Here is a 15,638-nt window from a genome sequence, read left to right as displayed (position 1 = left end):
GTCATGAGACGCTCCCGCCCCGCCACCCGCGGAAGGCAGGCAACCCGCGCAGCTGGCGGCCCGTCAGCGTCAAGGCAGCGGCCGTTGTGAGGCAGAGAAAAGGGGCAGACAGCGCAGCCTCCTCCCCCCCCGCCGCCGCCCAAACTCCCGTCTCGCCAGCGGGGAAGGGAAGCGAAAGTCGTTCGGGTCCTAACGAGGCCCAATTAAAAGAGGGAGAAGAGTCCTAATAAGGCGGAGAAATGGACGTCCCGTCCGCCGCCGGCGAGCTGGACTGAGCGGACTCACCGTCGGCTGCGCGCCTTCCCTTCCTTGCCCTTCCCGGGCTCCTCCTGGCGGCCGCCGCCCTCGCGCCTGCCCCGGGGGATCCGCCCGCGCCCCGCTCGGCTCCCTCCGCCTCAGGCCGGTTTCGCAAGATGGCGGCACTTCCGGGAAAGACCATCCCAGGGCAGGAGGCGCACCAACGAGATAAAGGCGCGCGAGGGAACGAGCGGACTCGTCCCCGCGCGCGCGCCCCTCCGTCCGCGAATGAGCACGCTCGCTGCTCTCCCCCGCCCACCCGCGCGACAGTTGTAGCTGCGTCTGGACGCGCGGGCACGTCCGCGCCGCCGAGATGCCTGCGGCCCGGCCCCCTCTCCGCTGAGCGCAATGAGCTGCCCTAACGGCCCTCCCCGCCCCGAAGAGGCCGGCAGCCTGGCGATGGTGCTGAGCGCGCTGGGTCCCGGAGCCGCGCGGGTCCTGTTCTACCCGACCTTGCTGTACACGCTGGTGCGGGAGTGGCTGCCCGGCTCGCAGCGGCCCTGGTTCAGCCGCGTCGACCGCTCCGTGCTGCTGGGGGCGCTGCCTCTGCGGGGACGCAGCCGCCAGGTAACGGGAGGGCCGGGCCGGGCGGAGCAGGCGTCTCGCCTGCGGGTGCTCTTTCAGCTGCCGGGCGGGAGCTGCGGCTCAGCGCCAGGCGCCGTTTCCTCGCCTTCTCCGCAAGGCTGGCTCCGCGGGTCACTCGGCTGGGGAGCAGCGAGGTACCTCGGAATAGCTCCCACGGCGCACGAGGTTTCTGCTTCTTTAGCTGCGTCCTTCCCTTTAGAAACTCAGGCTGTAGCCCTGCGCCCGCTGCTATGTTGAACTCGGCGCAGGCTTACTCCCGAGTAGGCACGTGCAGCGTTGCGCTGGACACGCTCGGTAGATTCTGTGGCTTTACCTCTTTGATTTCTGCCGTTGAAAGATACAAAGGTATCTGCCAGCAAAAGTGATCAAGACCCCATCAACAAGAGGGTAGCCGGTGTAGGATTGTCAACATGGAAGGAGATGGAGGCTGAAATCTGCCAGAAGCTCAAGGTTTGCAAGCCCATCCTGATTCGAACCCAGCAAACAGCTGGGGCTATTCTTTAGGGGCCACACAAGCTACAAGGTATCCTGGCTTCTGTTGTTTCATGTGAAGGGCTGAGTAGTGAGCCCTGGAAAAGTTCCTGAGCAAGCCTTTCTCTAGCTTTGGTTCAACTGAAGCGCGGGCAGCTGCCCCTCTTGGGCCCAAGGCCCACTGCAGTGGAGCATTGAGCAGAAGGAATAAATTATCCCTTGCCACTAATGGTATAAATCAATTTGTAATCTGCAACGGTAGATTTATAAATCAGGTTTATAGACTGTTCTGTGGTGGTTCTGCTCCAGCTTGCATGATGGATCTCAGAGAATAGCATTGAGGGACTTCGCTGGTGAAGAGCACCTAGTCAACTTTCCTGGAGTCTGGACAATGTAGTTTGGCCACTGTGACATATGTACTGGTAACCTCATGTTTAGACTACTATAATGCACTGTGAACTTTTCTGACAGCTGCTTTGGAAGCTGCAGCTGGTATAGAATGCTGAGATCCAGGTGGCAAGTAGTGCCCCATATTGGATACACCTCATGCCAACTGTGAAGGGATCAACACTTACTGCCTGTTGGCTATCAAGCCAGTTTTTAGTTCTTTGATTGATATAACGCCCTAAACAGCCCTGAACCAGGCTACCTGATGGACCTCTGCTCCATTGCAGGGTAAAAGCATTAAGATCCCAGTTAGCCCTCCACAACCTGATGATTGTTGGCTTGTGATGATACAGCGATGGACTTTTTAACTGCTGGCACCAGTGCTGAGGCATGTATACCTTGCAGAAATACAAGAGGCCCCCATCTGTATTGACATTCTATTTGCTTTAGAAGATGCATCTGTTTTAATTGCTGTGCTGTTTGAATGGAATTGTTTGATTGCATATTTTAATCATGGTGGTTAAGAACCTCGGGTTAAGAACGTTGCTTCAGGATGTGAACAGAAATTGTGCGGTGGCGGCGCGGCAGCAGCAGGAGGCCCCATTAGCTAAAGTGGTGCTTCAGGTTAAGAACAGTTTCAGGTTAAGAACGGACCTCCAGAACGAATTAAGTACTTAACCCGAGGTAGCACTGTATATAAATTTAATAATAATAATAATAATTAATAGACTGCTATTCATTGTATGGTAATCACACAGCAGTTTCCAGAATAAATGTATAAAACATTATATAAAAGAAAACTGAACAATAGTGAACAGAATAAAATATGCAAAAATTATAGCTAAAATGGCAGAACATATTGACAAAACTAAAGCATAAATTAAAATCAGAGCAACAATTTAGATTCCACCAAAAGTGGTTAAAAAAGGGAGTGGGTACCTGCTTCTATGGCCTTCTGTCTGCAAGCTTCTCTTTATGGCACATATTGAGTGAGAACCATTAGGAGAGGATGGGCTAAATACTGAAATATATTGAGACCTGGACTTAGTTGTCTGTTCTTCCTGCAGTTGGTAGAGGAGCAGAATGTCCGAGGAGTGGTCACAATGAACGAAGAGTATGAGACTCGCTTCCTGTGTTATTCCTCTGAGGTGAGTCCCCCCACAAGCTCCATTGTGTCCAAGAAAAGAGGGGATCCAACTGACAAGCTCCCTCAGAAGGGAATATTTAAACAGCAGTATAGAATGCTGAGGGGGATATAGGACAGCCCAAAATCTTACTGAATCAGAACTGCATGTTATGCTATCATATCTGTGCATGTTTACATATAAGTTGTTGGCACTCATCTGTCTTGAGAGACAATGGAGTGTGCCTCTGGGGGTGAAGTCAAACCGCTGCATCACCACCAAACTGGCCTCCCATGGTGCGCAAGCCTCAGGCCATGTTTTCACTGAAACATCTTGACTTGGGCTGCAATTATGTGCATGTTTACTTGGTGGAAAGGCATGTTGAACATAATTGTTCATACTTCTGAATAAATGCAGAGGCCAGTGGGAATTATACTGATAAATTTCCCCCTTTCCCCACTTAGTTACCTTCACTGTAATGCTACTTAATTTTACCGTTTTGTCTCCCACATTATTTTCTTAGCCCCGTTTTTGCAGTCTTCCTTTCAGCTTTCCTTGATAACTTTTAATGGTGCAATTGTATGTGTGTCTACTCAGAAGTAAGTCCCATTGAGTTCAATAGGGTTCAGAAGATAACTGCAGCCCAAATTAGCAACTTTTTCTTGTGGCATCTATCCCTTGACTTTCATTGTGCCCAATGAAAAGGTGACAGTGGTCATTGCCGTTCTTTTCCAAATGGATGATTCTATGTCTTCTGGGTTAATTGCAGGAATGGGCGGAAATGGGTGTAGAACAGTTGCGTCTTAGTACTGTTGATTTGACTGGCATCCCATCATTGGAAAACCTGCATAAAGGTGTTGAGTTTGTGATGAAGCATCGTGAATCAGGGAACTCAGTATATGTGCACTGCAAAGCTGGCCGCTTTCGCAGTGCCACTATGGTTGCTGCATATTTAATTCAGGTAAGAAAGCTTCCAATGCACTGAGAAAGTGGTAATGGATCAATTGTATACAAACTGCTTCTGTTAACCAAGAATAAAAGAAGCGGAACTCTTCCCAGGACTGCTACTCTGCTTCCAACATGGTCTTAATTTATTGACTTTAATTGGGGTATAGCACTTCATTTAGTATTCATTGGGAGAGAAAATAAGTATGACTGTCAGCTTCCTTGTGACAGGGATGGACTTGGGAGTCATTTCCACTTCTGTATTAAAGTTGGCAGTATGAATGAAAAATGTTTGCACTTTCAAGCCCCTTGCTGCCTGGAAAGTGGGGAGAAAATGTGTAGGATATTAGATGTACAACTGGTAATGAAAAAATGCATTAATAGTCGTCTATCATTTAGGTTTGAAAATAAGATCTTTGTCTAGGCTTGTATCCATTCATCATGCTGGGATATTGGATAGTGTTAAGAGCATATAGCCCAAATATAATCAATTATGCTTTGAGATTGAATGGAAAGCAATGCAGAAGCCATTCTTCCTTCAGCAGGAGCAAAAAAGAGATGGTTAATTATAACAGTTGTTGAGTAATCTGCTAGAATCGGACAAGGCAGATTTTAGCCAACAGACTCACAAATGACAACAAATATTTGGGATTCTTTTAAGTGTGAGGGTATTGTTTTTGAACAATTCTCACTATCTGTTTTTCCATTCCATTGCTTAAGCTAGTTAGTTCCCAGCTTAGATAGTTTTTCATTTGGATTTTCTGCCTTTGCAGCTCCACCACTGTACACCTCAACAAGCAATAGCCACAATTCTTAAGATACGTCCTCATATAATCATACGTGAAAAGCAAATGAAGTTGCTAGAGGACTTTCATACGTGTGTAACTGCTGGAACTCCTGCACAGCAAGAGCCACCAAAGATTCAACAAGGAAAGAACAAGCCAACACACAACGTGCAGAACCATCCACTGAAAACATCTGGTTCCTAACATATTGTTTAGGGGTAGACTGTTGTCTCAGCTACCACAAAGTTTCTTGAAGCATGAGAGCAAAGGAGATCTGGTAGCTTCCAGCTTTATCACTGCTAGTTGAACATGGTTTGCCTCTACTGCTGGTCTCTATTATTACTTATCTCAGTGCACCAGCATGGGACCACTGTCAGCGCTGCTCCCTCTCAAATACAAGCAATTATAAACAAGTTGTGTTGTTCCGGAAGGCCTTTATTGAGACTTGCACCCCAAGGATCTTACAGCATCAACAAATAGGTTTGACATGATTCTCCTCTTTTAACATGTTCTCCCCCCGCCCAGCCCCATATGTCACTGAATGAGCACTCTAAATACGAGGGCAAGGGTCCAAGCTTTCTGTTTTTTTACCAAGTAGTAACACAGTCGGGGATAGCTGCCTCTTTTATTCCTAGTTCAATCATATCCAATGCATTGCTAATGTTACTTTCAGTACCTCTTGCTAGATTTGTCCTTTGTAGCCCTGATAAAGGAGGGAGCCTTCACTTTTATCTGCTAGCTGCAGCTCTAAGGGATGTTTTGTACCTTGACAGATTACTGCAGTAGATAGCCTGCAACGTAAGACAGTACAAATACTTCATCTATTTTGCATAGGGCTTGTTGGTAAAGGGTTTAGGCCCAAGAAGCCTCTTAGCTGTGGGTTTCTGAGACACAAGAAGCTGACCAGCAGGGGACCACAGTGACAGCAGTAATCCAGACAGAATGCGGATGCCACCTATGTGTGGCTACATTGCTGCTGCTTGTGAGCAGGAGTTGGAAGGTGGGGCAGGGAACTCTCTAAAGTATTGTGATCTTTTTCAAGGAGCTGGAGCTATGGGGTCTATACATCTCTGAGCTGTTTAAAGGAATGTCTTCGTCGTTCTGGCACTGCACCTTTCTTCCTTCATGCCAACACAAATTGCAAATTTGTGAGTAGCACCTTGAGGCCACTGGTGACAGTCACCACAGAAGTGGCTGGATTGAGTTTGAAGGTGTTGGCATCTCCCTTTTTGTAACGATCCCGGAAGATGTAGATGTTGCCATTACAACTAGCAATTTTCCAAAGAGATGGTACTGAGCTCCAGGCATCTGGCAAGCAGAGCCGCGTGAAGCTATCCAACAGAGGGTTATAGCACAGCAGCGAATCCCCCTCTGCTACAATGAACACCAGGTCCTTGTGCACAGCAGCATGCATGCGGCCTGCAAAGGGTAACACATAAGGCTTTACATGACACTTCTCTGTATTGGTATCGTAACACTGGATAAGTCGAGAGGGCTTGGTAAAGAAATCCAGGTCATTCTCCTCCCCGCCTAACAAATAAATGACACCATTGAGATTTACACCTGTAGCCCCAGACACTGCAACTTCCAGCTGGCTAGTCTCTGTCCATACATTGTCTCTTACTCTGTAGTATATGATGGCATTTGAGAGGATGTCCTGCAGTGTCTTGCCCCCCAGTGAATAGATCGCATCCTTGCTGGGCACAGAAACCAGAGTGTGTTGTAGCCTGTCGCGGGGCAGCGGGGCACACCATTCCCAGTCTATCGTGGTGTTGTTGCATTTCCACATGCGCCGTGGAATGGATCCTCCAACAACATAGAGGTCACTACCATGCTTGCAAGCTGCAGTGATTTGGTGACACAAACTGTTCTGACCACTAACACTGATGGAGTCATCATCTGCACAATGCAGTGAGACAGCAAGAGAATGTGTACGGGATGACTCCTTTCCAATCAGGTAGATATGAACGTTCTCTCCAATTTCCTAAACAATAAAACAAAATTTCATTAAAGTTGTGCATAGGTATGCATGCAGAAATTCAGTCAAGAGGAGGCCAATGATAAGTGCAAAGAAATACCTACAGCAAATTAGCTTGGGGTTTCACAGCTCAAATTACTAGTAAGCTATTCCACAATTACCACAATGTATTAGGCCACTGATAGCCGACATGCTGGGACTGAAGTCTTTTGTGACTCTTTATTTTTTTCCATTTCATTTTATAACCATAATGTATATAGCTTTCCAGGTCAATGCCTGGCATGCAGAAAGCCTCTGGTTTAATCCCTAACACCCCCAAGTAGAGCTGGAAAAGACTTTTGTCTGAAATTTTGGAGACTTGCTGTCAATCATTACAGACAACTTCCTATATTATGAGCAAGATGAAAACTAGATAAACAGTTAAGAAGCGCAGGTTCAGTTACTGAATTATGTAGCTAGCAAGTTTAAACTAGCATTTCAATTGAGTATTTTGCAGCAGCTGAGAAGGGAATCCATATATAGGTAATCTGTGTCCTTAGCCAACTTCCAAGGTGAGCAGGTTATAAACATTTCCACCCACAACCATGATCTTAAAGGGTTATTTGAAGGGTGTGTGCAGAGGGGGTGAAATTGTTGTTTGTGTCTCCCTTCTGGGCCAGCATGGCTTGGTTTTCCAATCTGATGGGACTGGGATCCTTTTGGTAGAGAGAAGAGAGATCCCAGGGACACTTTCTCCACCCGGACCTTGTACATTCCTGTTTAACAACTGAAAGAGGAGGGGTCTAGAACATAAAGACTCTGACTACAGAGCAGTCATTACCTTTCTAAACTAATATAAAACTCATGCACATTGCACCTATGAGAAAATCTGGAAGGCCTTTGTGAGGTGGTGCAGGAAAAGATGAGGACACACTGCATGCAAACATCAAAGTGGGTGTTCACTTTGCTTCAGGATGGTCTGGATTGGGGCTTGACACCTAATACTCCAAAAAGGTGAGTGGCAGCTCTCTCTTCTGTCTCAGGGATGCAAGGGTTGCATATCCTTACATCCTTGTATTATAAGGAGTTACTTGAAACTTCCCCGGTATATAGTTTTTCTACCTGGGACCTAAACAATGCCCTCGCAAAATCACATTTCAAGTTTTATAACCATAACCTTAAAAGTGAGCCATAAGGTGGTTTTCTTGGTAGTTAATTGCCTCTGCTGTAAGGATTTCAGAGCAGAGAGCCCTGTCATCTTGGAAAGCACTCTGTATCTTCCACTCAAGATTCAATGGCCTTCACCCTACATTCCTTCCTAAAAGGAATTCTATTTTTCACAGGGCTCAGGAAGTTAATCATCATTTTTGGCTAGGTCCTAAGGAAAAGGAGCGTCACTAGATGTTCATAGGCTGGTGTGAATTTACCTGTGATGAGCAAAGGAGTTGAGACAGTCTGATTCTGTTTTAGCCAAGCACTTTGCAAGAAAAAAATGTCTCCTCAACTACTCTGTTTTGATGGATATGGACATGCATTGCTAAGTGCTATGTAGCTTCTGGATCACGCTAGCAGGAGTGCTTTGACTGCTGCCTTTAGCACTAATGCCCCTTGAGTTGACATCTGCAGGGCAGCAATGACCACCTGTTTTCACATTAGTGAAGCGCTACAGGAGGAATACGTTTGATTCTGCTGTGTTGTCTTTTGGCAGGAAGGTGCTTTGGCAAGTGGTGCCAAGGTAGGAGGTCCCTGCAGTGGCCTCCTGGCTACTGCTGTTTTATATCCCAACCACAGATCCCATCCTCCACTGCAGAAAAACAGAACACTGGACTTACAGTGATAAGTTCATTTTCTGAACCACCATAGTAGTGTATCCATGGTTGGGTGAAATGAGGTTAAGATAGTACAGTTGTACAGTAATCTTCTGTTTCATGGGGTATTTTGTTTTCCTTTTTGGGTTTGCCATGCTTTTTTTTGTTTTTTGTTACAGCTAGCTGTTGTACCTTCTGGAACTGAAAGGGCAGGGCTGATTCTGCCTAGTGGATCGAGTAGGAGAAGCAACCCATCAGTGGATCCTCCTCCACCCCCTGTTGAAAATGAACTTACAATTCTATTATCACATCAGACTGATTGCCACTGCTTACACCACTCTAGGGCAGCCCACGTTTCTAACTATGGAAACCTTTCTACACTGATAACAGTTAAGGGAGGCAGGCTGAAACACTGAATAGACTGCTTTGTCATTTACCTTTAAACTTGATCGCAGTATGTCTGAGAAACCTGCACGCTCTTCTTTATTGAAGCCAATCCAGGTTTCTATGGCAGCTGCTGGATTCTGTGAACATGGAACCCCATCTGTATGGTTGCAGATAAAAAAAAACATGTTTAAAGTATAAAATTTTCATGGCATGGGCATAGCAAGTACAGTATTCCCTTTCCCCCTAACACATACCAGGTTTAGCTGGTATAAACAAGAGCAGGAGCCCTTGCATGTTAGCATTTCTATTCTACAGAAGCAGCAAAAATATTTCCTGCCGAAGGCCATTGACTTAATGAATTTGTTATCTGGTAACCATAGCCTCAACATTATTAACAGGACCAGACTACATTCTCTGCTTGCCACAGTTAAACAGCTAGGCCTTCATTTTGTCCTGCTTAATTTTGGATTTTTAAAAAATATTTTCTTGTCATATGACTCACAAAGAGCGACATTTAAGAAGTGATGCAGCAACAGACATGAATTTTGTTGTCATTTTAGAAAAGCTGTTCTCCATAACATTTACTATATTTCTTGCTGACGGTATTGCGTACAAAGAAACTTTTAACCACGTTACAAATCCTGACATGTTTTAAGTTACTGCATTGCTCAGGCATACTGGAAATAATTTTAAATATTCAGTGCTTTCAGTACAATCATGTAAGTCCAGTCAAATACAGTTCCATTGCCTGATTCAATTAAGTACTCTGCTTCTAGCTCTTCAGGATAGCAGGCCTTTGCTTCTGTGGGAAAGCTGGTTCTTGGTTAATCCCATTACTAGTAATAAGATCAGTGGCTGTAGAAACCAGCAGAAGTTAATAGGGATTTCAATTGAAAAAGTGGGTCAGTAGGCCAAACAACAGATAAATCTTAAACTTTATTCAGTATTAATGCTGGCCATTAAGCTTGCTTTTTTCTGAGTTTCCTCTAGCTCTGAGTTCTGGCATTAGCTGTTGCTTAAAGGGAAACTACATACATCATGTGCCATCCTGGGCTTTTTTGGGAGGAAGGATGGGATATAAATCGAATAAATAAATAAATAAATAAATATTTAAGACTAAGCAATGTATTGTCTCAGTTCAAATTTTTAATAAACTTTGTAATATAACATGTTACAAATCATAACTAATTATGACCCTTGTAACTGAGTATTAAAAACTACCTGGAGTACATAGCTGCATAGAATATTTGAGTTGTGTGTCAAGAGGTCTTCAGTCTCTAAATCAATTTCAAACTAGTACGTAATTATTCAGGAAGTAATGTCCAATCCCTTTTAGGTTCTTCAGCACACTGTTCCTCCACCCTCAGAAGTAACAAATTCCGAATAAAGTAAACCCAAACAAACTGCAAAAGTAGATATGCAGGTAGAATGCCAGCAGAGGTGTGGGGAGGGTGTGCTTTCCAGTGTATTACACAATTTGTCACGTGCACCATCTATGTCATGGGTAGGCAAACTAAGGCCCGGGGGCCAAATCCTGCCCAATCGCCTTCTAAATCCAGCCCGCGAATGGTCTGGGAATCAGCGTGTTTTTACATGAGTAGAATGTGTCCTTTTATTTAAAGTGCATCTCTGGGCTATTTGTGGGGCATAGGAATTTGTTCATTACTCCCCCCCCCCAAAAAAATATAGTCTGGCCCCCCACAAGGTCTGAGGGACAGTGGACTGGCCCCCTGCTGAAAAAGTTTGCTGACCCCTGTATGTGGTGTAAAAAATTGGGTTTGTCCTTGATGCAATGAGCTCCCAGCTCTCAGGGAACAGATTCATTCCCTTGAGGCCAAAGTGGCTTACCAAGAGAGGCTGAGAAAGGAAGAGAGTTTGGTGGACAAGGCCTTCAGGAAGCGTGATAGCTCTTGTCACGCTCCAAGGATGACGGCTCCTTTGCTGTCATGGAAAGGAGGATGCTACTCCTTGGGTGTTGTTTAAAATCACAGTATTAGATGCTCAGATTAAGAAAGGTCCCACCAGAGCCAAGAGGATGCCCATTTGGTTAACACGCAAGTGTTAGAAAATAGAAGCCTTGTTCAAATTAGGAGAACAAAAAGGGAACACAAACTTTGGCAAAAGAAATGCAAGTGGACGAAAAGTGATGCAAAAAAAAAAAAAAAAAAAAAAAGAATTTGAGGAGCACATTGCTAAAAACAAAGACCAACAGCAAGAAGTTCTGTAACTACATGGATAGCAGAAAACCAGATAGGAGGGTTAGATGATGAAGACAGCCAGAAGTGGTTGCCATAGGAAACCGGACATTTATCCTAACTATTGGTGGATCAGGGAATTTCCCTTTCAATGCTAATTCTACCAGAGCTGCAGTTATTCAATTCCTCACAAAGATATACTGTCATATGATTTGTCTTCTTGCATGACCACCCAGAGCTGCATACAATTCACCTTCCCTCAGCCAAATGTATTAGGTGATGTTGGCTCCCCCTGACATGTTTTCACAGGCCTGGCTAAACATATAGGGGAGGATGCGAGTAACTTGTTTTGTCAGTGCGAAGAATTCCACTTGTGCAATGGAACTTCCACTGTGTGCCCCCTAAATCTGTTCTGGGTTTTTCTCTAGCCCTCTGCAGCTGATTTGGGGAGGGTGCAGGGTGCGCATGGGGGAGAGGAGAATTCTGTTGCACAAGCAGAAATTCTTGCGCTGACAGAACAGTTCACTGCATTCTGTCCACAAATGCTTCCTATAGAACAATTCTGCGATAGTAAAAATAAAGAGCAGAAGAAAAGAGGTACACCCTTACTACGTAAGAGCTGTGTATTAGATGCATGAAGTGAAATGTTTTTATAACATTAGTAGCAAAAACGGTGTTTGTGGTTATCAGGGTTGAACTATGTTAAACTCAAATGTGAAACACATTAAACTTAAGAATTTGAGATTTAACAGTATACTTTATAGCATTACTGAGGAACATATGGCTCCTGTAAAATCTATCTCCAGAAGGAGCTATTTTATTTTGACAAAATGTAATATATTGCTTGACTGTAACAAAACCTCTTAAGCAGCTAGAAAACAAAACACTTTGAACTACATTTTACAGCTTATCAAAACATACTCCTAGGTAACATGAATCAAGATGTAGGTGGTTCTTTCAACAGCAAGCAAAATGGATTTCTGCTATTCCTAGAGATAGCGGACTAAAAAAAGAGCTCCCTCAAGAGAGGATAACAGAGCAGAACTCTAAGGGTCCGTTTCATGTTCCCCACAGCAGAAAAGCACACAACCACCAAGCAGAGCTGCTAGGTCTTAATCCAGAGATTGAGGGGATGGGGTAATTAGAGCTGTGGGTTATAAACAGCTTTCATAACCTCGCTGCTGTGGGGTTTCTGAAGGTGTAAATATGATAGGCAAGACATAGCAAGCAATCTTGCATTCTAGGCCTAGTGGCTTCACAGCAAGATGCTTGCTTGGCATTGGTGATTATGGGTTTGCCCTGCTTGAACGAACAGAAGTCAATGTCTAGAGCTCTGCTAACACCCATAGGCAGATAACCCATAAACTACAACAAGGCCCAACAAAAAGCAATAAAGCAATTAAACAGCAATAAAATATATATGAGACAGAAAGATTACATACCAGTAGTATAGTCCAGCTACTAAAAGCCAAAAGCCCTTTTAAATGGAAAGAGCTTTGCACTGCAGCAGGTGGTCAAGGAGAGGACAATATCAACATCCTTAGGCAGGGAGTTCCAACAAAAAACCTTCCCCTTCATTCCAACCAAATGAATGTAGAACCAACAAAAGGTCTCTGCAGAGCATTTGAATACATGGGTAAGCTAGTACAGGAGAAATTTATCCTGTTCCCAAACCATATAGGGTTTTAAGATCATAACTAGTGGTTCTACTTTGGTGGATACCGCCCCCTAGTTCTAGGTTGGATATACTACTGGCTATTACAGTGGTACCTCAAGTTACATACGCTTCAGGTTACAGACTCCGCTAACCCAGAAATAGTACCTTGGGTTAAGAACTTTGCTTCAGGATGAGAACAGAAATCGTGCTCTGGCGGTGTGGCGGCAGCAGGAGGCCCCATTAGCTAAAGTGGTGCTTCAGGTTAAGAACAGTTTCAGGTTAAGTACAGACCTCCGGAACGAATTAAGTACTTAACCCAAGGTACCACTGTATTTAGTTGAAGCTTCAATTTACTAGCTGCCATCCAGCCCATTTCTATTAAGGATTTCTATTTCTAGTTTCCCTGGAATGTGACAAATGAGTAGGATGTAATCTGCACACTGATTGCATAGACCTCCAAATCTCCGCATCACCACTCCTAGTGGTTTCATGTAGATACTAAACAACATGGGTATAGAAATGTGTAAAACAAATTACAATTGGGGAAGGGGGGGGGACAGAACAGAGCCCAGTGGAACTTCATAAGCAAAAGAGATGAGAAGGAGGCCCCCAGTACCTTAAAGAACTGTTACTCCAGGAAAGACTAGAATCTGTTTAAAAAGTGCTTCCAAGCCTCATCTTCACCAAATAACCTGGAATACCACAAGTTATTGTACCAAAAGCCTCTGAGAGGCGCAGCAGATCCAACAGGAAGGTGCTCCTCCTGTCCACTTTAGAGCCATGTACTAGGGCAATCAAAGGCATCTGATTCAAAACTAGGTCTGAAACTGAAATGCCATGGTACTAATCCATATCTCTCAGAAAGGCCTTAGTAACCACAGGTCTCAGTAACCATTCTACCTACCTGAGACAATATCTGTCAGGAGACGGAGAGGAAGGTGCAGAAACTCCTCAGTTTCTTGAAGTTGTGATAAGTATGACTTGGCACAGTGCTTGGCAGCCGTATAGAGCTCCACATCACTGTGCTGATCAGCCAACCACATAATTTGCAAACAGTTTTTCACTTGCACTGTTCGAGCCAAGAAACGGGAGCATTCCTCAAAGAGGGCGGTTAGTTGGTACATATCTGCTACTTCGTAAGTCTCCTGCAAATCTTCTGCCCTCAACTTTACAGTTCCATAATAAATGTAGTCCACAAGGAGCTGAAAGACACTCTCACTAACATCTTGTAACTCAATCACCCGGTTATGTGCCTCCTTCAGATTGGAAGTGAACATAGAACGAAAGAAGCAGCTCTGAGCTGAGAGAACTAGCCGGTGCAGTTGGAATTCTTTGCCTTCTACAGAGATGGTGACATCTGCAAAGAGCTCATCCTCTAAGCACAACTTCATAATTCCTTGGGCCACACGGCCTGAATGAGAACGGTCAGTGAAAGTGTAATTTACAAAGTAGTTCTCAGTTAAGGAATTTCCAGTTTCCTCTGCTGAGGAACCTCCAGTCTCCTCCAGTGAGTCCATGTTGCCGCTTAGATCTGACCTCCAGTAATCTGAAATACAACAGACATTGGAGATTCTTTTATCACAGACTTGTGCTGTACTGTATCTCAACTAAAGCAAACAAATCTAAAGAAAGGAAAGGAAAAAGAAATGCTACAGGTAAGGAACACATGTCCTATCATGTAGAAATAGCAGCCAAAAGATTGTGTGCTCCAAAAGTTACTTCCTTGTGTACCAGTGTTTTGTATCCAAGTAACACCATAACAGGATCAAGTCATTTCTGTAGTATGTGACATAGTGCACCGTATTTACAAGAACTCAAAAGTTAGACCAATCCTTAAATGGTGGGTAATCACAGATTACAAGACTTCGTAGAGTATGAGGAACATACTAGGAATACACCCCAGTATGGGTCAATGGAACTTGATTAACCTGAAGAGAAGTACTCTTAATAAGGGTTCCTTGTTCCCATGAACTGCAGGAAGTTTATGTTGTTTTTAAAACTATCCCCAAAATACTGTACAGATATCACCAGAACACTAAAAAGCTCTGAAGCTTTTTGTGCTCTGCCTACAGGGTGAGCGCATTACAACCGCAATATATGAAGAATGACAAATGTGCATTTTGAAAGACGTATACAAGTTGTACACCGACATCGGGAAGTTTGTGATGGGTTGGGTTTGACTGCCGTGCATACACCATCTTTTAAAAGGTACGTTTGATTTCTACAGTGCATGAAGAGGCCCTAAAGACCACCAAGGCTGATGGAAGGGGAAAGCTGACCATTGGACAGATCAAAGCAAGGCAGTGCAATTCTTCGTGAGGCTACTCAGAAGTGAGACCCCTAGAGTTCAACGAGACCTAGACCAAGCAATGTACTCTATAGCAATGCAGCCTCAGTCTAAAATTGCCTGCGGTTGTTTCGGCATCTGCTTTAAAGCAGCTAGGGCTCAATGAGCTGCCAGGGACGGTATCTGGAAACAGGTCTCTCGATGCTTTTGCTCACTGAGCGGAGGCGCCCAGTCCCAACATCTTGACGAACAGAACATGAACAGGGATCCCGGGCGATTCTGCACCGAGTGCGGCGGCGCCGAGCTCCCGAGAGAGCCCAGCCCTTCACGGGGCCGGGGCGCGAAGGGCCTCTCGCTCTCGAGCCGGGCCCTGAGGCGCCTCGTTGGAAGGCGGCTCCGGCGCCGCCTCCTCCCGGCGTCCGGGTGCGCGGCCCCACCCCCTGGCGGACGGCAACCGAACCTTCCCGCCCCCGCAACGGGCAGGGCTGAGCCCCGAGGAGAGAAGCGCCCCGGCCTCGGCGGGCGGCCGCTCTTACTTGAGGCGCCTCCCTTCATTCCGCCGGCTCGGAACTTCGCACCGGGAATGGCTCAGGGGGACACCAGAAGGGGCTGCACTTCCCGACGCCGCTCTTTTAAGCGCTCCCGGAAGCTGGCCGATCACCCGATCCGCCCGCGCGCGCCTCTGATTTCCGGATCATTTCGTCCCGCCCCGCTCGCGCGGATTGGTTTTCCGGTGGTGGAAGCTTGCGCGAG

At 45.5% G+C, this 15,638-nt stretch overlaps 3 protein-coding genes across 16 annotated transcripts in view; 1 reads left to right on the top strand and 2 right to left on the bottom strand.

Annotated features, from left to right (window-relative positions):
- CELF1 (CUGBP Elav-like family member 1) overlaps positions 1–439 on the bottom strand; it is a 38,953-nt gene extending 38,514 nt beyond the window's left edge. For 10 of the 12 annotated variants that reach the window (XM_081021024.1, XM_081021017.1, XM_081021023.1 and 7 more), the window contains exon 1: positions 286–432. The gene's annotated coding sequence lies outside the window, so the exon portion shown is untranslated. Of the gene's footprint in view, positions 1–285 lie in introns of all 12 variants that reach the window. The other 2 variants (XM_081021029.1, XM_081021022.1) reach the window with 2 other exon arrangements.
- A 98-nt stretch (positions 440–537) lies between these two features.
- On the top strand, positions 538–5,007 carry PTPMT1 (protein tyrosine phosphatase mitochondrial 1). The gene is made up of 4 exons (XM_081021475.1): positions 538–864; positions 2,808–2,888; positions 3,634–3,825; positions 4,583–5,007. Exons 1-4 carry the CDS (start codon positions 646–648, stop codon positions 4,796–4,798), a joined length of 708 nt encoding a protein of 235 aa, XP_080877601.1. The 5' UTR covers positions 538–645; the 3' UTR covers positions 4,799–5,007.
- A 1-nt stretch (position 5,008) lies between these two features.
- On the bottom strand, positions 5,009–15,596 carry KBTBD4 (kelch repeat and BTB domain containing 4). Of its 3 annotated transcripts, none has more exons than XM_081020937.1 (4): positions 15,422–15,596; positions 13,503–14,144; positions 8,797–8,903; positions 5,009–6,578 (listed from the first exon to the last, which is right to left on the bottom strand). In XM_081020937.1, exons 1-4 carry the CDS (start codon positions 15,438–15,440, stop codon positions 5,718–5,720), a joined length of 1,629 nt encoding a protein of 542 aa, XP_080877063.1. In that variant the 5' UTR covers positions 15,441–15,596; the 3' UTR covers positions 5,009–5,717. The 3 variants fall into 3 exon arrangements, with proteins under 3 accessions (XP_080877063.1, XP_080877062.1, XP_080877064.1); XM_081020936.1 differs by lacking the exon at positions 15,422–15,596 and adding an exon at positions 15,101–15,247; XM_081020938.1 differs by lacking the exon at positions 15,422–15,596 and adding an exon at positions 15,006–15,146.
- Positions 15,597–15,638: the final 42 nt, after the last annotated feature.

Source organism: Podarcis pityusensis (assembly GCF_964106645.2).
Source record: "Podarcis pityusensis genome assembly, chromosome: 1".
In the NCBI taxonomy this organism is placed as follows: domain Eukaryota; kingdom Metazoa; phylum Chordata; class Lepidosauria; order Squamata; family Lacertidae; genus Podarcis; species Podarcis pityusensis.
The sequence above is the reverse complement of the archived record's forward strand: the minus strand, read 5'-3'. Positions and strand labels throughout refer to the sequence as shown.

Bases quoted from the DNA above. Each gene is read 5' to 3' on its own strand.
- PTPMT1 (XM_081021475.1), top strand. From the start codon at position 646: ATGAGCTGCCCTAACGGCCCTCCCCGCCCCGAAGAGGCCGGCAGCCTG. The intron at 865-2,807 runs GTAACGGGAGGG...TTCTTCCTGCAG, and splicing joins TGCGGGGACGCAGCCGCCAG to TTGGTAGAGGAGCAGAATGT. The intron at 3,826-4,582 runs GTAAGAAAGCTT...CTGCCTTTGCAG, and splicing joins TTGCTGCATATTTAATTCAG to CTCCACCACTGTACACCTCA.
- KBTBD4 (XM_081020936.1), bottom strand. From the start codon at position 15,143: ATGTTCTGTTCGTCAAGATGTTGGGACTGGGCGCCTCCGCTCA. The intron at 14,145-15,100 runs GTGAGCAAAAGC...GTTGTATTTCAG, and splicing joins GGACTGGGCGCCTCCGCTCA to ATTACTGGAGGTCAGATCTA. The intron at 6,579-8,796 runs GTAAATGACAAA...TTTATTGTTTAG, and splicing joins TACTGCGATCAAGTTTAAAG to GAAATTGGAGAGAACGTTCA.